We start from the raw sequence: 20,887 nt of genomic DNA on the forward strand, positions 1-20,887 counted from the left end.
ATTTCTGAAGAAGGGTCTAGGCCCGAAATGTCAGCCTTCCTGCTCCTCTGATGCTGCTTGGCCTGCTGTGTTCATCCAGCTTTACACCTTGTTATCTCAGATTCTCCAGCATCTGCAGTTCCTACTATCTCTTAACCTGACATATGCCTCCTTTTACTTGACCAGAACCTCAATTTCTGTAGTCATGCAGCATTCCCTACACCTACCAGCTTTGCCCTTTGCACTAACGGGAAAATACTGTCTCTGAACTCTCATTATCTCGTTTTTGAAAGTCTCCCATTTTCCAACTGCCCCTTTATCTGTGAATAGCCTCTCCCAGACAGCTTTTGAAAGTTCTTGCCTAATACCAAAAAAAATTGCCTTCCTCCAATTTAGAACTTTAACTTTTAGACCAGGTCTATCCTTTTCCATAGCTGTTTTAAAACTAATAGAATTATGATCAGTGGCTCCAGAGTGCTCTCCCACTGACACCTCAGTTACTTGCTCTGCCTTATTTCCCAAGAGAAGGTCAAGTTTTACTCCTTCCCTAGTAGAGTCATCCACGTACTAAATAAGAAAATTTTCTTGTATACTCTTAACAAATTCCTCTCCATCCAAGCCCTTGACACTATGGCACTTGTCTTTGTTTGAACAGTTAAAATCCTCTACCATTACCACCCTACTATTCTTACAGATATCTGAGATCTCCTTATAAATTTACTTCTTAATTTCCTGCAGACTATTTGGGGCCTATAATACAATTGCAATAAGGTGATCATCCCTTTCTTATTTCTCGGTTCCACCAAAATAACTTCACTAGATGTATTCCCAGGAATATCCTCCCTAAGTACATCTGTAATGTTATCCCTAACCAAAAATGCCACTCCCCCCTCCTCTCTTGCCCCCCTTTCTCTCCGTTCTATAGCCTGGAACATTAAGCTGCCAGCCATGCCCTTCCCTGAGCCACATTCCTGTAAAAGCTATGTTCCCAACCATGCCCTGAGTTCATCTGCCTTACCTGTCAGGTCTCTTCCATTGAAATATATGCAGTTTAATTTATTAGTATTGCTTGTTCTATGCCTTGCACTTGCCAGCCTTGACTGTTTGACTCGCTCCTCTTCTCAACTGTACCACCCTCAGACTTATCTCTTTTCTCACTGTCTCTTTGGATGCCCCCCTCCCCACTAGTTAAAAGTGTCCCAAGTAGCACTAGCAAATCTCCCCTCCAGGATATTGGTCTCCTTCCAATTCAGGTGCAAACCATCCTTCTTATTTAAGTCACTTCAGGCCAGAAGAGATCCCAATGATCCAAAAATGCAAATCCTTCTCCTCTGTACCAGCTCTTATCGCTGTTCTGTCCTCCTATTCCTACTTTCACCAGCAGTGGCACCGGGAATAATCCAGATATTACTACTCTTGAGGACCTACTTTTTAACCTCCTGCCTAGTTTCCATATTCTCCCTTAAGAAACTTGTTACTTTCTCTTCCTGTGTTGTTGGTACCAATGTGTACAATGACCTCCTGCAGGTCATGCTCCCTTTTGAGAATATTCTGCACCGTTTCCAAGACATCCTTGACCCTGGCACCAGGGAGGCAACATACCATTCTGATGTCTCACTGTCGGTTGCAGAGACATCTGTCTGTGCCCCTGACTAGAGACTCCCCTTTCACAATCGATCACTTGGAACCTGACATAAGACTCATTATAGTAGAGCCAGTCTCGGTATCAGAAATCTGGTTGTCAGTGCTACATTCTGCTGAAAGTCCATCACCCATAAATTTACTGAAACAGCATACTTGTTTGAGATGGGAATAGCCACAAGAGACTCCTGCCCTACCTGCCTGCCTCTCCTACCTTTCCTAGAAGTAACCCACCTACCCGACTGTATCTGTGATTTCTCTACCTTTCTGAAACTGCCAACCACCACACCCCCTGGTTCCTGTATATTCCTTGTTGCCTGTAATTGCCATTCCAACCAATCCACACAATCTGATAGGATTCACAACCAAACACATAATCATCAGGGGAACATTGAAATTCTCCCTAATTTCCCACATCCGACAGGTAGAGCACATCGCTCTATTAATGGCTGTCTCTGCACCTTATTCTACAGACCCAGAAAATAGCACAGTCTTACTGCTCTAGGATAACTTAATATCTACGTTTTATATTTTAAAAAATTAATCAAGATACAGATCTCAGAAAAAATAAAAAAAACCCTTCATCCCTACACACTATTACAGGTTTACAAAAAAACAAGATTGCTAAGTGTTATTCGTCTTAAAAACATACACTTAACTCATCGATGAAATCCTGACACTCCCAGCCATGAGTAGTTCCAATAATGAGGTCTCCCCAAAGTCAGCTGTGAATTTCACTGTTTGTTTGTTTTTCTTGGTCTGAACTCCAATTTCCAGAGATGCTTGTAACTTCACAGTCAGTCAGCTGTGAAAGTTCACTGCTAGAATTTTTTTGATGAACTCTAGAGCAGTTCTCGGACCTCCCATGTGCTTTCCTTGAAATTCCTCCATTCTCTCTTTTCTCTCATTTAACGTATCATTGTTTTTGATCTTTTTTAAAAGTTACGAAAACAAAGCAAAAACTTGTAACAACAGTAATTACTGCTCCAAGAAATCAAAGAAATCACTTCCAGCACTGGAAAAAACCTCAAAAAAAGGAGCAGCTCTTACAGCCATGATTCTTTCCTGACACCATTTTGGTTTGATGCAGAGTGTTAAGTCCTCTATCTTCGATATTCATAAATGGTTGTGGTCCAGTTTCTTGACCTGAATGCTATGTTTGTGTGCAGTGTGTACTGTGGAATCCTACGATGTTACCAAACTCTTTGATTGTAATTTACCCTGGATCCTGATTCTATTGAACTATTCTTTAATAAAAAATCATGTATCATAATTTATAGCATAATCTATTTATACTTTGTATTCCAGGCTATGAGGAAGAAAACTGATCAGTTTAGCGCATGACTAATCATGCCACTACAGATGATGTTACAAAGCTTTTCTCACATGGCTAGGACAGATCTCTGATGACAATGAGAAAATATTAGTTACGAATCTCAGAAAGGGCTTGGAATTTCTGCTGGGGTGTAATCAGCAAAATGTAACAAGAATGTGCTCACCACTGTGCTGGTTTTATGGGCAGATGCAGGACAAAATGTCCACATTGATTTGAAACTCTAGGCCTGTTAGCTTGACAAACTGTCGTTGGGAAATTGTTGGAGTTCATTGTTAAGGAAGGAATATCAGGATTTGTAGAAAAGATTAACATAAACAAAGTCAACATGGTTTTGTGAAAGGGAAATTACATCTGACAATTTTCTTTGAGGCTATAACAAGCAGAGTTGATCAAGGGGAACCTGTAGATGTAGCATGTTTGGATTTTCAGAAAGCATTTGAAAAGGTGCCGCATGAAAAGTTATTACACAAGAAAGGAGCTCACAGTATTGGAGATAATGTATTAACATTGCTTCGGGATTGATTAACACAAATGAGGCAGAGTCAGGATTAATGGAACAGAAGTAGAAACTGCTGGAAAAGCCCAGCAGGTCTGGCCCTTTGAAAGGGCTGTTGACCTGAAATGTTAACTCTGATTTCTCTTCACAGATGCTACCAGACCTGCTGAGCTTTTCCAGTAAGTTCTATTTTTGTTTCTGATTTACAGTATCCGAAGTTCTTTCAGTTTTTATTCAAGATTAATGAATCTTTTTCAGGTTGAAAAGATGTATCTATTGGAGTGCTACAAGGATTAATCCTAAGGTTCCAATTATTTACTGTTTATATTAATAAGTTGGAGGAAGAGACACGGTGTAATGTGTTGACATTTGCTGATGACACAAAAATAGGAGGGAGGGCATGTGGAGGTAAGAACATGAGGAATCTGCAATGGAATATAGAGACAGCAAGAACTGCCAATGCTGGAGTCAGAGATAACACAGTGTGGAGCTGGAGGAGCACAGCGGGCCCAGCAGCATCAGAGGAGCAGGAAAGCCGACATTTTGGGTCGGGATCCTTCTTCAGAATATAGTTAGGTAGAGAGAGTCGGCAAAAAACTTGGCAGATGGAGTTTAATGTAGGAAAGTGTAAGTTCATGCACTTTGATGGAAATAATCAAAAGGCAGACTATTATTTAAAAAGAGAGAATCCATGAAAATGAAGCATAGAGAGATCTGGGTGTTGTTGTGCATGAAACACAAAAAGATAGCATAGGGATGCAGCAAATAATTAAGAAGGCAAATGGAAATTTTACCTTTATTGCTAGGAGATTGGAGTTTAAAAATATGGAAATCTTGTTACAACTGTACAGGGTGTTGGTGAGACCACACCTGGAGTATTGTGTACAGTTTTGGTCCCGTATTTAAGAAATGATATATTGGCATTGAAGGCTAATGAAGAGATTCTTTAAGTTGATGCCTGGGATGAAGGGATTGACTTATCATGAACGGCTAAGTAGGTTACGCCGTTATTCGTTAGGGTTTACAAGAATGAGGGGTGGTCTTAGAATAGAATCCCTGTAGTGTAGAAACAGGCCATTCAGCCCAACAAGTCCATACTGACCCTCTGAACAGCATCCCACCCAGACTCACCGCCCAACCCTATCCCTGTAACCCTGCATTTCCTATAGTTAATCAACCTGACCTACACACCCCTGGACACTATGGGCAATTTGGCATGTCTAATTCACCTAATCTGCACATCTTTGGACTGTGGGATAAAACCCACGCAGATATGGGGAGAATGTGCAAACTCCACACGGATATTTGCCCGAAACTGGAATTGAATCTGGGTCCTGTATGCTGTGAGGTCGCAATGCTAACCACTGAGCCACCGTGCCACCCCAAAAGGCCATCATTAGACTATCTTTTAGTTCCAAATTTTGCTGAATTCAAATTTCATAACTCCAATGATGAGATTTGAACCCTATCCTGTGAACATTGCCTGTAGCTCTTCATTGCTAGTGACTGTACCATTATGCCATTTCTTTAAGGTCTTAATGAAACAAAGGTTCTGAGGACAGTGTTGAGAATTTGTTTTCACTAGTGGGAATCTAAAACTAGGGAACATAGTTGCAGAATAAGGAGACATTCATTTAAAACTGATTTGCAAAGCAATTGCTTTTCCCAGAGGGTAGTCAATATTTGGAATTCTCCACCCTAGATTATTGTGGAAGCTAGATCACTGAAAATATTTAAAGAAAATGTAGATAGGTTTTTTTAAATATTGGAGAGTTGAGAGCAATGATGATCTGGCATGAAAGATGAGTTACAACATAGGGCAGATCAACCTTGATCTTCTTGAATGGTTGGGCAGTCTTAAGGGGCTAAATGACCTACTCCTTCTCCTATTCCTTAAGAACTTATGAGACTGGACAGGGCATTCTCCAGCATCACAGAGAAAGTTAAGAATGATAGGACTTCTTTTTAAACTGTCTGATCTGATAATCTTGGCATTACGTTTTAATTTACTTCAATTGACTGCTTTTGATCTTCCTCTAGACAACTAAAGTCAAACAGGTGTGCCCTGATCTGCTGCAGTAGACTGAATTCAGAACAATTTAAATCGAATTTAAAGTAATTTGAAGGAAGGTTAGAATTCAATTGAAGTGGGCTTTTGTGGTGCAGTGGTTGTGTCTCTTCTTCTAGTCTCGAAGGTTTTGGTTCAAGTCCCACCTTTCAAAGGGATCTGTTAAAACATGTCCATTCAGGTTAATTAAAAAAAGTTAGAATTCTATTTATGGGCCATGTGGCACTGTAGTAATATCTAGAAGGTCCACCTGCCCATTACTCACTGCAGGTAGGGTAAGTAATGCTGGATTCATGTGATCACAGAGGCCTGAAGTTTTGGATGTTTTGCCAATCGTTACATAGGGAACAAGTAACTATTCTGACTTGGGGACATGGTCAGCTTTACAGACACTTCAGACATTGCTTCTCCATTGGATAACAGAGGTAATTGACTTGTATCTAATGAACAAACAAGGAAGAATTCCTGTTCCGATGCTTTGATGTCCATCCAATTCGGGCATACCTATAATTGTAAAGCCAATACCTTGGAATTCCAGAGCTCCGGCACAGTATTGTTGTACAGACTTGCTGCCATCAACTCCAGCTGTGAGGACATTACAACTAGACCTTTCAATGCTTTCAGGAGATCTCTAAGACTCTGTACAATAGTCTGCAGCAGTCGGTTGTACCTACACAATAAGCAAATAGAGAATATTATTCCATACAGTTGGCATAGGCAGACTGAAAATTGGTTGCCTGCTGGATGTTCTTTGCTGGTTTACTGAACAGCATCAGTGAAGGGAGCAGATGAAGAGAGTAACAGATATTGAATTAACAATACCAATGAATACTTGCATTTCTGTGGAATTGTAGAGTAGCTGTGACAGTGTTTGAAAAATGAGAGGTTACAATTCTCGTAAGGCCTATTATTGCAACTGCTGGGATGTTGCAAAGTGCTGTGAAAGTAATGAAGTATTTTTGAAGAGTGGTCACTGTTACAATGTAGAAAATGCAGAAGATAATTTCCACAAAGGAATGTCCCACAAACAGCAACGTGATAATGGCCAAATAATCTGTTTCTGTGTGTTGATGAGAGTAAATATCAGGCAGGACACCAGAGGTAACGTCCTTGCTCTTCTTCGAAATTGTGCCATGAGATATTTTAAGTCCACTTTAGAAAGTAAATGGGTCATGGTTTAATATCCCATCTGAAAGATGACACTTTCAAAGTGTAGCATTTCCTCAGTTCTGTCAGTCTAGACTTGCAAATTCAAGTCTCTACTCTGAACTCTCAATTTCTGACCCAAAGGTGACAGTGAGATCTGCTTGTGTGGAATTCTTTCTTATATGGATCATGAGTTGATCCTGCACTATTCCTATTATATCCACTGCAACAGTGATTCCTTTCTGTTTTATTCTTTTATGGGATTTGGGTATCACTAGTAAAATACAGGACCTTGGTGAGGCCTCTTCTGCAGTCAAGAAGGCTTAGTGAATCACTGAAGTATATCCTGTGGACGGGAAGCAATGCTGCCATTGTTTTATCAATGATAGAGGAGATGAATGATTAAGCTGGTGGCTAGGGTGCCAATTAAACATTGTGCATAAATGGTGGAGAGAATGAATTCTTAACCTGGTGGAAGGGGTGCCAATTAAGCAGATGGCTTTATCTTAGATGGTTTCAAACTTCCTGATTGTCATTGGAGCTGCACTCATTCAGGTAAATGGATAGTATTCCATCAGACACCTAACTTGTGCTTTGCAAATGCTTGACAGGCTTTGGGTAATCAGGAAATAAGTTACCCTTACCAGAATTCCCAGCCTTTGAATCATTCTTTCCACAGTGTTTAGTTAAGTTTCTGGTTAATGGAAATCCCTAGATTGTTGAAGGTAGGAGATTCAGCAATGATAATGTCGTTGAGTGTCAAGGGTAGATGGTTCGAGTTGAATAAAATAATAGTTCTGAAAGGGTTAACTTTGGAAGCTGCATCAAGCTCCAACAATTTGTGAAGTCATTGCAGACTTGGCTTTGGATCTCAAGGAATGAAGACCTATATGCCATGTCTTCTAACAGTCTTAGTAACAATTTCTATCTTATTAATGTAACTTGTACCGGATTACTATCATAGTAATGATAGTTTTGTCTAAGACAAGCCTTTTCTTGTTAAGACTCCCTTAGTGGCAGAAAAGTACTCCAATTATAAGTTGGTAGTGGTTGGCAGGTTAAAGCAAAAACAACAATCAGATTCTTTCTTATTGGAAATGGTTGTTGCTTGGCAAAAATGTTACTTAATCAGGCTGAAAATGAATATGGTCCAGGTGTGACTGTACTATGTCATGATTTTCAAATAGTACTGAACATTGTGCAATCATTCGCAAATATCTCCATTTCTGATCTTATAATGGTGGGAAATTCATTGCTGGAGGATCTGAAATGGTTGAGGTTAGCATTTCCTTTTATGATGCCCTGGAATGAGATGAATGGTCAACAAGAACCACAACCATCTTCCCTTTGTGCTAAATATGGTTCCAACCAATGGAAAGTTATGCCCCAATCCAGGGTAGAAGCTCCATCAGTAAAATGCAGTGTGTCTGATCATATTAATGAATGCCATGCTAACTGTTCTGGGGAAAACAGGTTGGTAATCAGCCTGCTAATTCATAGAATCCCTACAATATGGAAACAGGCCATTCGGCCCAACAAGTCCAGACTGCCCCTCCGAAGAGCATCCCAAACTGATTCATTCCCCTACCCCTGCATTTCCCCATGTCTAACCCATCTGACCTAAATATCCCTAGACACTATGGGCAATTTAGCATGGCCAATCCACCTACCCTGCATATCTTTGGACTGTGGGAGGAAACTGGAGCACCCGGAGGAAACCCACGCAGAAACGGGGAGAATGTGCAAACTCCGCACAGACAGTCATCTGAGGGTGGAATTGAACCAGGGTCCCTGGCACTGTGAGACAGCAGTGCTAACCACTGAGCCACTGTGTCGCCCCTTTTCCAGCACTTCCCCACTATTTTGCAGGTGGGAAAAAAGAGAGTGAAGATAAAATAAATGTTTCAGGGTCCTACCACCTAAGGGATGGGAGGAGAATATTTACTTTCGTGTTGCTGTGTTTGTAACCACCAGATGGCAGAATAGCTCTGTACCTAATTACTTCCTGTATTAGGACGGTGTTCATGGATTCCTCATACATAACTGGAAACTTCTCCATCACAAGGTTAATGTCGATCAGTTGAGGAATTTTTGCCAAAATGTTTCCACATATCTCCTCTACTATCTAAAAAAAAACATAAATTATATTTTAAAATCAAATTGATTTCAGTGCCGTACAATTTTCTTAGTTTCTGTGCACCTAGTTCCAGATAAACCATGGGAACAGTCCTAACTAACCACCTATCATGGTTGATGGCAGAGTTGACACTCCTTCAGGATTTGTCGATACGCTACTGGGGATAAAAGGTTAATCTCCAGCCTGTTCCTGTTTCATTGAGCTTATTTCTTCTATCTCAATTTTGTTTCTTCTCCACCTATACAGTCTCTTCAGATGGACATCTATGATTTCCGATGCCCTGGATTGCTGCAATAGTTTCCAGTTCCCTCGCCCTAAATACCTCCTCCATTCATTATGCATGTCTAATACATTCTCCACCAGTCATCTTAGAATTTCTGAAGCTTCCTCCAACAATGGTTCAAACAGTTCTCAACCAGCACCAACCTCATCCACCTGGCTGAGCTTGTTCGTAGTCTGAACACATTCTCTTTCAAATCTGCTCACTTCCTATAAATAATAAGGTCGTGTTATGGGAACAGGAATGGAATTCCATGGCCGTGTTTCTGACATGTCTTCCCCTTGTACCTCAACTGATAATTCTCACCTGGTGTGATTGGCAGGGTCTTCCAACATATCCAGTCTGTCTCATGCACCTCTGCTGTCACTCCTTGCCCTCTCTACCAGATCATATAGGTTCTCCTTGTCTTCACTTTCCATCCCATTAGCCTCTGTACTCAACAGATTCTCCTCAGCTCTACTGTCCACCTATTTCAGCATTCCATAGGGGCTCTTCCCTCTGTGACTCAATAGTTCACTCCTCAGTTTCTTTTGGCACAGTTCAGGGCAAGCGTAATATGTAAAACCTACCCTTTTACCTCCTCCCTTCTCATTATATAAGACTCTAAATACTCCTTCCAACTAAAACAGTGATATACTTGTACTTCTTTTAATTTAGTATACTGTAATTCACTGCTCATGATGTGGTTCTGTCCACAGTGGAGAAATCAATTGCATTGTGGGGTGACCATTTTACAGCACACCTTCATTCTATCTGCAAACATGAACCTGATCTTCTGTTTGCTTGTCATTTTAATTCTTCACCTTGCTCCCATGCTGATCTTTCTGTCTATAACTTGCTAAGGTGTTCCAGTGAAACTCAACAAAAGTTTGAGGAGTGACACCTTATCTTTCAATTTGGCACTTTATAGCCTGCTGGACTTAAAACAATGAGTTCAATAATTTCAGCTCATAACTATATCTCAACATTGTTCTACACTTATTTTTAATTTTTCTTTGTTCTGCTGGCTCGATGTTCATCTTGTTTCTTTCTTTATCTCTTCCTGTCACATTCAGATTTTTTTTTTACGGGCAATTCACACCTCATTTGGATGGAACCTTCGTTTCTTTGCTATGTCCATTGCCACTTTTTGACTGTTACATTACAAAATCTTTCATTCTTTAATTTCCTCTGGCCTCTGCTGGAATGAGATCTCCCACTCCTCACTTCCACTAGGTTAAAAACTCTTACACTTCTATTTCCCATCAGTTCTGATAAAATGTTAGTGATCTGTTTCTCTCAGATGCTGCCTGACTTACTTTGTATTTTTTTGAGCTCTTTTTGTTCCTATATTTGGTCTTGGGAAAGTTAGCTACTTTTTTCTAGTTTTAAATTTAATGAATAGTTTTTGACATGCACCAAGACATTGATACATTCATTATGAAGAAATAAAAATAACTTCAACCCCAAGTGAAGCTTGTTAAGGGTTAGATTTTAAAAATATGTGGCATAGTAACTCAGCTTGGCTTCTCAAACTTTTTAATTCACTTACTTGTGGGATGTGGGTATCTGTCTGTAGTTGCACTTGAGACGTGGTGGTAAAACTGCCTTCTTGAACTGCTACAGTCAAATGCTGCTATTTTTGGTTGGTTTGTCCTGCTAATGGGACAGAACATACCCAAGGATAGTGATGGTGGTATCTGGGACATTGCGTGTAAGGTATGATTCTGTGAGTATGATTATGTCAAGCTGTTGTTTGACTAGTCTGTCAATTTTGGCACTAGCCCCCATGTTAGTAAGGAGGACTTTGCAGGGTCAACAGGACTGTTTTCTCCATTGCTTCCGGTATCTAGGTTGATGCCGGGTAGTTTGGTTTAATTTCTTTGTTGAGCCTTTGTAGTGATTGATGCAACTGAATAGCTTGCTAGGCAATTTCAGAGGGCAGCTAAGAGTTAACCACACTGCTGTGCATCTGAAGTTACTTGTAGGCCAGACCAGTTAAGGATGGCAGATTTCCTTCCCTTTACTTCTTAATAATAGGTAGTGATTTCATTGTCACTATTAGACTTCTAATTCCAGATTTTTTTTTTTTGAATTCAAATTCAACCATCTGCTCTGGCGACATTCAAACCCAAGTTCTCAGAACATGAGTTGAGTTTCTCGATTAATAGCCAAGTCATAATACCACGAGGCTTTTGCCTTCCCCTGCTTGCTGTGTCACTCAATAAGATCATGATTAATCTGACAACTCCAGATTCCTGCCAACTCCTGATTACCTTTCACCCCTTTGCTTATCAAGAATTCATCAGTCTCTGCCTTAAAAATACTCAAGGACTCTGTTCACTCTTGGGATGTAAGCATTGCTGGCTGGGGCAGCATTTATTGCCTGTCCCTGATTGCCCTTGACAAGATGGTGGTGAGCTATCTTCTTGAACCGCTGCAGTTCGCGTGTTGTAGGTAGACCCACATGCCCTTACGGAGAGAATTCCTTGTCTCTGTCTTAAATGGGCAACTCGTTATTTTCCAACAGTGACCCCAGATCTAGATTCTCCCACAAAAGGAAATGTCCTTTCCATGTACAACCTGTCAATACCTCTCAGATCTTGCGTATTTCAATTAAGTCACTTCTTATTCTTCCAAGTTTTCTTCACAAGGCAACCAACCATTACAGGTATTAGTCCAGTAAATCTTCTCTGAACTGCTTTGAATGTCTTTACATCCTTCCTTAAATAAGGAAATCAGTACTGTGCAGAGCACTGCAGATTGGTCTCACCAATGTCCTGTATAACTGAAACACAAACTTCCTATTTTCATGTTTCGCCTCACAATAAATAATACATTCTATTCACCTTCCTAATCACTTGCTATACCAGCATACTAACCTTTTGAGCTTCATGCATTAGAACACCCAGAGCCCTCTGCACCTTAGAGCTCTGCAGCCTCACGTTATTCAGGTGACCTTATTTTTCCTGCCAAAATGGACAATTTCAAATCTTCCCACATTCTAATATGTTTGTAAGATCTTTGCTCATTCGTTAACCTAACAATATCCCTTTCACCTCCCTATGTCCTCTTACTTTTCTACTCAGCTCTATCATGAGAAAATTTTGCAACCTTCTGTCAAGTAATTTATATAAATTTTAAAATTTTCTGCAGTTGATCAATCTTTTGATTGAAAACAGCATTTCTCACAGATTCAAATATAAATCTAAATTTCTGCACTTTGGGAATAGAATTTGCTTTTTTTTTGAAAGGTACTAAATTTATGCTAATCTAAATTCAGACACAACATAGCATTGTGCATAATTTGGTACTAAACAAGCAGACTTACTCAGGACATAATGAAGACAGATTTCAGAAAAGGGAACACTCAGTGTTGCTAAGTGCAACACTTTATTAAAGATGGGGTGAACGTGCATTTCTAGGAAAGCTACAGGAAGGCTTTATTGTATCCCTAGTCTGTTTTGCACTTGGCCCAGAAATGATTGATGCCAGCACAGGGTGAAATAGTGAAAATATTCCATTCCATTCCATACTACAATTGAACCAGACACATAAAGACAGATTCTAGGTCTAACTCACTGTGACACATTAAAAGCATTTAAATGAAACATACCTCTTCAACTCCTTTGCCGCCACCACCTGATGTTTTTGGCTGAAGCAGGATTAGGCAGTTTAACAACACAGAAGTTTCATTCTGCGCAAATGTGATATTTGCGTTATCATGTAGTCCAAATATTTCTGGGGTGTCATTAAGTGGAAGAGTCTTAATGTATTCCAGGTAGCCCTGTTGGAGAATTGAATGAGATACAGGTTTAGAAGCATGAACTGCACATTCATGATTTTTGTAAGTGTAGTGTAAGTCTGTATAAATACATATTTCTGTTTATAGCATCACTTCTGGTACCAAAGACTAATGTTTTACAAACTAAAATATCACAATTAATAGAAAATCCTCTGTTGGCTTGGAGAGTTTTGTTTTATTTATTCATTTTGTGGGATGTGGGCGTAGCTGGCTGACCAGCATTTATTGCCTGTCCTAGTTGCCCTTGAGAAGGTGGTGGTGAGCTGCCTTCTTGAACTGCTACAGTCCACCTGTTATAGGTCGACCCACAATGTCATTAGGGAGAAAATTCCAGGATTTTGACCCAGCGACAGTGAAGGAATGCCGATATATCTCCAAGTCAGGATGGTGAGTGGCTTGGAGGGGAACTTGAAGGTGGTGGCCTTCCCATATATATGCTGCCCTGTCTTTCTAGATGGAGTGGTCATTGGTTTGGAAGGTGCTGTCCGGGAATCTTTGGGGAATTTCTGCAGTACTATAGATAGTACACACTGTTGCTACTGAGCATCGGTGGAGGAGGGAGTGGATGCTTGAGGATATAGTGCCAGTCAAGCAGGCTGTTTTGTCCTGGATGGTGTCAAGTTTCTTGAGTGTTGTTGAGGCTGCACTCGTCCAGGCAGGTGGGGAGTATTCCATCTCACTCCTGACTTGTGCCTTGTAGATGGTGGACAGCCTTTCGGGAGTAGGGAGGTGAGTTACTCGCTGCAGTATTCCTAGCCCCTGACCTGCTCTTGTAGCCACTGCATTTATGTGGTAAGTCCGGTTGAGTTTCTTATCAAGGATAACTCCCAGGATGTTGATAGTGGGGTATTCAGCGATGGTAACACCATTGCATGTCAAGGGGTGGTCGTTAGATTGTCTCTCATTGGTGATGGTCATAGACTGGCATTTGTGTGACACGAATGTTACTTGCCACCTGTCAGACCAAGTCTGGATATTGTTTAGATCTTGTTGCATTTGGACACGGACTGCTTAAGTGTCTGAGGAATCGTGAATGCTGATGAACGTTGTGCAATCATCGACAAACATCCCCACTTCTGACCTTATGATGGAAGGAAGGTCATTGATGAAGTAGCTGAAAACATTTGAGCCGAGGACACTACCCTGAGGAACTCCTGGAGAGATGTGCTGGACCTGAGATGACTGACCTCCAACAACTGCTACCATCTTCCTATGTATCAGCTATGACTCTAATCAGTGGAGAGTTTGCCCCCTGATACCCACTGATTCCAATTTTGCTAGGGCTCCTGATGACATGCACGTTCAAAAGCAGCCTTGATGTCAAGGGCTGTCACTCTCACCTCACCTCTGGAATTCAGCTCATTTGTCCATGTTTGAACCAAGGCTGTAATGAGGTCAGGAGCTGAGTGATCCTAGCGGAACCCAAACAGGACATCACTGAGCAGGTGCTGCTTGATAGCACTGTTGGTAACACCTTCCATCGCTTTACTGATGATCAAAAGTAGACTGATGGGGTGGTAATTGGCTGGGTTGGATTTGTCCTGCTTTTTATGTAGAGGACATACTTAGGCAGTTTTCCACATGGTCGGGTAGATGCCTGTGTTGTAACTGTGCTGGAACAGCTTGGCTAGGGGAACGCAAGTTCTGGAGCACAAGTCATTAGCACTATTGCCGGAATGTTGTCAGAGCCTGTAGCCTTTGCAGCATCCAGTGTCTCCAACTGTTTCTTGATATCACATGGAGTGAATCAAATTGGCTGAAGACTGGTATCTGTAATGCTGGGTACCACTGGAGGATGCCAAAATGGATCATCCACTCGGCACTTCTGGCTGAAGATTGCTGCAAAAGCTTCAGCCTTATCTTTTGCACTGATGTTTTGGGCTCTTCCATCATTGAAGATGGGGATATTTGTGGAGCCTCCTCCTCCAGTGAGTTGTTTAATTGTCCACCACCATTCATGACACGATGTGGCAGGACTGCAAAGCTTAAATTTGATCTGTTGGTTGTGGGATCGCTTAGCTCTGTCTATCACTTGCTGCTTTTGTTGTTTGGCATGCAAGTAGCCTTGTTTGGTGGCTTCACTAGGTTGACCCCTCATCTTCAGATATACCTGGTGCTGCCCCTGGCATGCCTTCCATTGAACCAGGGTTTATCCTCTGGCTTGATGGTAATGGTCAAGTGAGGATATGCCAGGCCATAAGTTTATAGATTGTGCTGGAGTACAATTCTGCTGCTGTTGATGGCTCACAGCGCCTCATGGATACCCAGTCTTGAGTTATTGATCTGTTCAAAGTTTGTCCCATTTAGCACAGTGTTAGTGCCACACAACATGATAGATGTTATTCTCAATGTGAAGGCGGGACCCTAATGTCCTTTAGCTTAGGAAACTGCCATCCTTACCTGGTCTGGCCTACATATGACTCTGATCACAGGACACTGATCACATAATGCCAGTTGACCACAATTTATAAAAAGTTCTGACCAGAAGTGACCATATGACAAAAACTGTATATTATTCTTCTGGAATGTGACAATCCTTACATTGCACAGACATTCTAGTCAAGCCAACATAAAGGATAAGTAGACTAAACTAAGTTGGGGGGGTTACAGAAAGGCACTAAATCAAATTGAAGATGTGGGGGTGGGGGATAAAGTACTATATCCCCTGTGGTGCTCACGTGCCTCTAAAGGCATCCTGGATCTGCTTTATACATTTTTAAATCAACATATTCAGAAACGTTATTACACGCCTCTGGAACTCAAAAAAATATTAGCCCGGGTTTCTGGTTTACTATTTGAGGGATATTACTGTGACACCAACTCCTCCCAGCTGGGTGTGCTTTACATTTTTAAATCATGCTGTTCGGAGGGCTGTATTGCACACCTCTAGAGCAGGTGGGACTTGTACTAGGCCTTAGCCTAGAGGTAGGGACACTACCACTGTGCCGAGACTACCCTGTTGGTCCTCCTTATCTTAGTTTTATATTCAGGAAGTGCCATTATTTTCTAATCAACTTGTCCAGCAACGCTATCACACGCCCCTACATCAGGTGGAACTGAACTGGGCCCCCAGGTCCAGAGATAAGGATGTTACTACTGCACCACAAGAGCCCATTGGCTCTACTTTTTTTTCTCTAATCAAACTGTTCAGAGCTGTACATTACATACTTTGGAGCTGGTGGAATTTGAACCAAGGCCTCCTAATTCAGAGGTAGGGACACTACAACAGTGCCACAAGATCTCCTTGGCTTTATTTTTAACTTTATATTGCAAAGCCCATTATGGGCAATGAAAACCATCAAAAATGAAGTGGGTAGGGAGAGCGGGAAGGAGGTAAATCAAAGTGGAGTTCAAGGGGGAAATAGCGCACTGCAACCTCCGCTGTGCCCACCTCTCTCTAAAAACATTGAGAGCATTGATGGACAGTGCATGGTCCCTCTCCAAGCACAACTGGGCGTGAACATAACCACAAAAGAGGGCAGACTTGGGTCTGCTTCAGTTTTTTTTCTTTAATACCCAGAAATGCTACTACACAAAACTGAGTGACTTACCAGCAAAAGTATTGTGACTCTTTTTAGTTTCTTTTCTTTCAACTACCACCTATATTGCCAATTCAATATTTACAATCAAAGCCCATTATGGACAATGCAAACTATCAAAAGTGAAGGGGGTTAGGGAGAGCGGGAAGAGGCTAAATCAAGTGGTGTTGGTTGGGGAAATAAAGCACTGTATCCGCCATGGTGCCCACCTCTCTCTGAAGGCATTGAGAATTATGGATGGACACCACATTGCTCCCTCTCCAAGGACACCAGCGCATGAATGTAAACATGGAAGAGGAGCAAACTTGGGTCTTTTTTTTATATACTTCAAAGTGCTATTGCGCATAACTGAGTGAATTTCCTAAATCACCTTAACTTTTTTTTGTGTTTTTTGTTCAACTATTAACCACCAACAGTAAAAGCACCAGTGTAGCCTATTTAATATTTACATGCAGAGCCCATTAAGGGCAACACAAACCATCAAAACTGAGGGGGAGGTAGGGAGAGAGGCAAGAGGCTAAATCAAATGGAGCTGGAGAGGCGAATAAAGCACTCTGGTGCCCACCTTTCCCTAAAGGCATCAAGAGCATTGATGGACATTGCATGCTGTCTCTCCCAGGCCACCTGGGCATAAATGTAACCATGGAACAGGAGCAGACTTAGGTCTGCTGTATTTTTTTTAAAAATTTAACCTATTTTTTTCTAATCAACCTATTCAGAGATATTATCACACACCTCTGGAGCAGGTGGGACTGGAATCCAAGTCTCTCAGTCCAGGGGTAGGGACACTACCACTGTACCACGGTGGGGGGTGGGGGGATCGTGCTCTCATAGCCAATGCTTAGCCTCAGTTACACATTTGTTTGAATCCCTCTTAACTATATAGCTTTGACTTTTGTTCATGTGTATGTTTGTAACATCAGAAGAGAATACATGATCTTAAATAGCTCTAAGCTCAGCTAAATGGCTGGCTTTGATCCCAATATCTTGCAGTAGTCTGGTTTCTGAAAAGACTTTTAAGTAATTTGTAATTTGCAACAAATTTCTCTCCTTTCCTTTCTCTTTTCTTTCTGTCTTTGATGCACATGTTTGTGACTGTGTGTCATGAACCATTTGCCTGGGCTTTGAATGCAATCATAACCCCTCCTTTGTTTTAACCCTAAAGAATTTGCTGTTGGTAATTTTAAATTGAACTTCACAAACAGAATGAGGGGATACACACTTATTTTCAAAAGAGAAAGGGGAAAATAAAAGTAAGAAGGTAAATTTAAAATCCAAACCCCTGTTACAGGCAAGAGAAAGAGACAGTAAAAATAATTAAATTCATCTCTCTCTTTTGTCTGTGAAAGCACTTATAAGTTGTAAGATATAAGTTAAATCCATATTATCAATTCTTAACCAAAAGGAGGTTTTCATAAAGAATGTTAAGTTGGCTCAGTTCCTCAGGGCTTGGTGCAGTGGCTTCATCATACTCTTTTGAATAATTTAACTAGATAATTTAATCCAATTTAACTAGATAGGCACTTAAGAGTCAGCCACATAGATTACTGAAGGTGTCAGCACAGCTCGACAGGGTGGTGAAGAAGGCATACAGGATGCTAGCCTTCATTTGCTAGGGCACAGAATATAGGAGCAGGGAAGTCTTGTCATAACTTCATAAAACATTGGTTAGGCCACAGATGGAGTAATGTGGGCAGTTCTGGTCATTACGCTATCGGAAGGATGTGATTGCACTAGAGATGGTGGAGAGAAGATTCACCAGGATGTTTCCTGGGTTGTAAAGTTTCAAGTTATGAGGACAGACTAGTTAGGCTGGGTTTATTTTCCTTGGAGCAGAGAAGGCTGAGCACAGATCTGATTGAGGCATATAAAATTATGAGATGTAGAGACCATGAGAATATTTTCCGTATGGGAGACATGTCTGAGACCAGAGGGCATACGATTAAGGTGAGGAGTAAAATAGTTTAGAGGGGATCTGAGGAAATTTTTTTTCACCCAGAAGGTGGAAGAAATATGGAATGTGCTGCCCAAGAGGCTCATGGAGTCAGGTACTCTTGCAACATTTAAGATGCATCTGGACAAACACTTAAAATGCCAGGGCATAGTAGGCTATGAACCAAGTGCAGGTAAATGGAATTAGTGTAGTTTTGTTTGTTGGTTGGCATTGACATGGTGGGCTGAATTTGCTGTATGAATCTATGCTTTATCTGTTTCTATGTCAATGACATTACAGTGCATCTGGAGTCACATGTAGGCCATCCATATTAGGAGGGCAGATTTCCTTCTAAAAGGACATTAGTGAACCAGTTGGGTTTTATGACAGTCGTTACATGGTTGCCATTAGGGTAGTTCTAAATTCCAGATTTTTTATTGAATTCAAAATTCACATTTATCATGGTGGCATTTGAACCTGTGTTCCCAGAACATTAGCTTGGGTTCTGGATTACTATTTCAGTGATAGTATAGTGACATTACACCAACCCCACTGCCTCCCCATCAGTTCAATGATAGTTGTAATTAATTATCCCATGTCCCTCTGATTTAATCTACAATCATAGATGCTCAAAATTTGCCCACAATTGATTTGAGGTATAACTGGTCTATGATCTTTAATGTCCATCCCATCTAAGGAATCAATTAAGGAAAATCTGTAGGACTTTGATTGCACTCATTGTACATCTACTGTGAAATTCTCCAGTGGATTAACTACAGGAGGAAATCTTATCAAGTAAGTACCCAATCACCTAATTTATCCTGCTGTCCTTTCTTAAACGGAGATGAGACATTGGTTTGCAAACTTGACAGTTGTCAATCTGCAAATGGAGTGTTGAAAAATTGTGGCAGGGGCTGCTGTTATTTCCTCTCACACTTAGTTTATCAGCCTATGGTGAAAATGATCAGAATTCAGTGCCATGTCCACCTTAACTTTTGCTATTTTTATCAAAAGCATTTATTTTTCTACAGTCAATTCTGATAAGTGTTCCACAGCCTTCTCTAATGCAATAGGGCATTAAATTGTCAAAAGTTAACGTATATCTAAAATTCCATTACTTTTTTTGCCAATGAAACAATATTACACAGAAACAGACTTTGTGGCAGTAATGGATTTATACATTTTAGAAGGGGATTGTGAGATTCATTTTCTAGCAGGGTCTGGGAAAATTATTTGCCTTTTCTTGGTGCGCTTTCTAGCAATTTGGAGTCTACTGTTATTGTGCCCATGAAACCATACATAATATATTTTGGAAAGGTCTTTGGCCACTTAGGTCTTACATTGTTATTTTCACTTCATCATTTCCTGCTCTTGGTTCAAAAACCTGCTGAAAATTCATCGCTTTTTTAGTTTCTTGGTTGACCCTAGAAATATCCCCCTACTCAATGTCTGTTAGACATACAAATTCTTTAAATGCCTGTGATTTTTCAATGGTAATGGTGCAGTTTTACTTTGAATTCCTGCCAATTTAAACAAGAGCTCTGACAAAAATGTTCAAATATAGTAAATTTGCAACAAGGAGTATTTTCCTTCTCTTCAAAAGAAGCTCTAATAAACTTAATATTAGACTACAGCTGGATGAGCACTAATAATTGTACAGAAGAAAATAAAAAGAATGTTTTAAGTGCTGTCCTTTAACAGCTACCTTTCTATATATAAATTGTTTGGGAACAACTCAAATGTATATAGCTATAATTATAACTCTTTAAGTCATCTTAAATATTTTCTGTCTTAAATTTATGTGCAAGAAGAGACAAGAAAGTAACATCTAATTTGTTCATACAACTTTTAGCCTCATTTTCCAGTCAAACAGGATTCTGACAGACTCCAACTTAATTGTTCTACTAATCTGATTGTTGCCAATGGAAATAATTATTAATGTGGAATGTTAAAAGGCTGCCACATGGATGAAAATGTTACGGTCAGCTTAAAACAGTGACATTTTGGAGAAAGACTTATAGTGCCATTTTAAGAGGCTTGGAGACAATAAGGACTGCAGATGCTGGAAGCCAGGGTCTATAGGTGTGAGGCTGGAAAAGCATAGCAGGTCAGAGAGCATCAGAGGAGCAGGGAAGTTGACATTTTGGGTTGAAAAGGGTTTCGGCCCAAAATGTTGATTTTCCTGCTCCGCTGATGCTGGCTGACCTGCTGTGCTTTTCCAGCCTCTCACTATTTTAAGAGTCTCTGAAACATGACTACTGTTTTAACATAGTGAAACACAGCAGCCATTTAGTGACAATGTCACAAATTAAAGGTTTTTAAGATTAATTTGTTTTGGGAATGTGATTTTAATATAGGGTAAAATAGAGGAATAAATGGATCATGTGATTTTCTCTGAACTTCGCTGACAACAAACCCAGGAGGCTTTGTTGTTCAAGGTTAAAATGGGGCCCAGGTTGTTTTACTGTGAAGGAAGTGCAAGTTTTTCACATCAACAATAGCTGTGCTGATGATGGATAGACTGTTAGTCTCCAAGTCCCACGGAATG

The 20,887-nt window shown here is 40.6% G+C and overlaps 1 protein-coding gene across 1 annotated transcript in view; it reads right to left on the minus strand.

The window, feature by feature from the left end:
• dnah1 (dynein, axonemal, heavy chain 1) overlaps window positions 1–20,887 on the minus strand; it is a 395,000-nt gene that overhangs the window by 25,537 nt on the left and 348,576 nt on the right. Inside the window, exons 74-76 of the mRNA XM_048606524.1 lie at window positions 12,679–12,849; window positions 8,661–8,791; window positions 6,046–6,190 (exon numbers count right to left, since the gene is read on the minus strand). Of these exons, the coding sequence (XP_048462481.1) occupies window positions 6,046–6,190; window positions 8,661–8,791; window positions 12,679–12,849 (447 nt within the window). The remainder of the gene's footprint in view (window positions 1–6,045; window positions 6,191–8,660; window positions 8,792–12,678; window positions 12,850–20,887) is intronic.

Source organism: Rhincodon typus, chromosome 16, assembly GCF_021869965.1.
Source record: "Rhincodon typus isolate 14 chromosome 16, sRhiTyp1.1, whole genome shotgun sequence".
NCBI lineage: Eukaryota > Metazoa > Chordata > Chondrichthyes > Orectolobiformes > Rhincodontidae > Rhincodon > Rhincodon typus.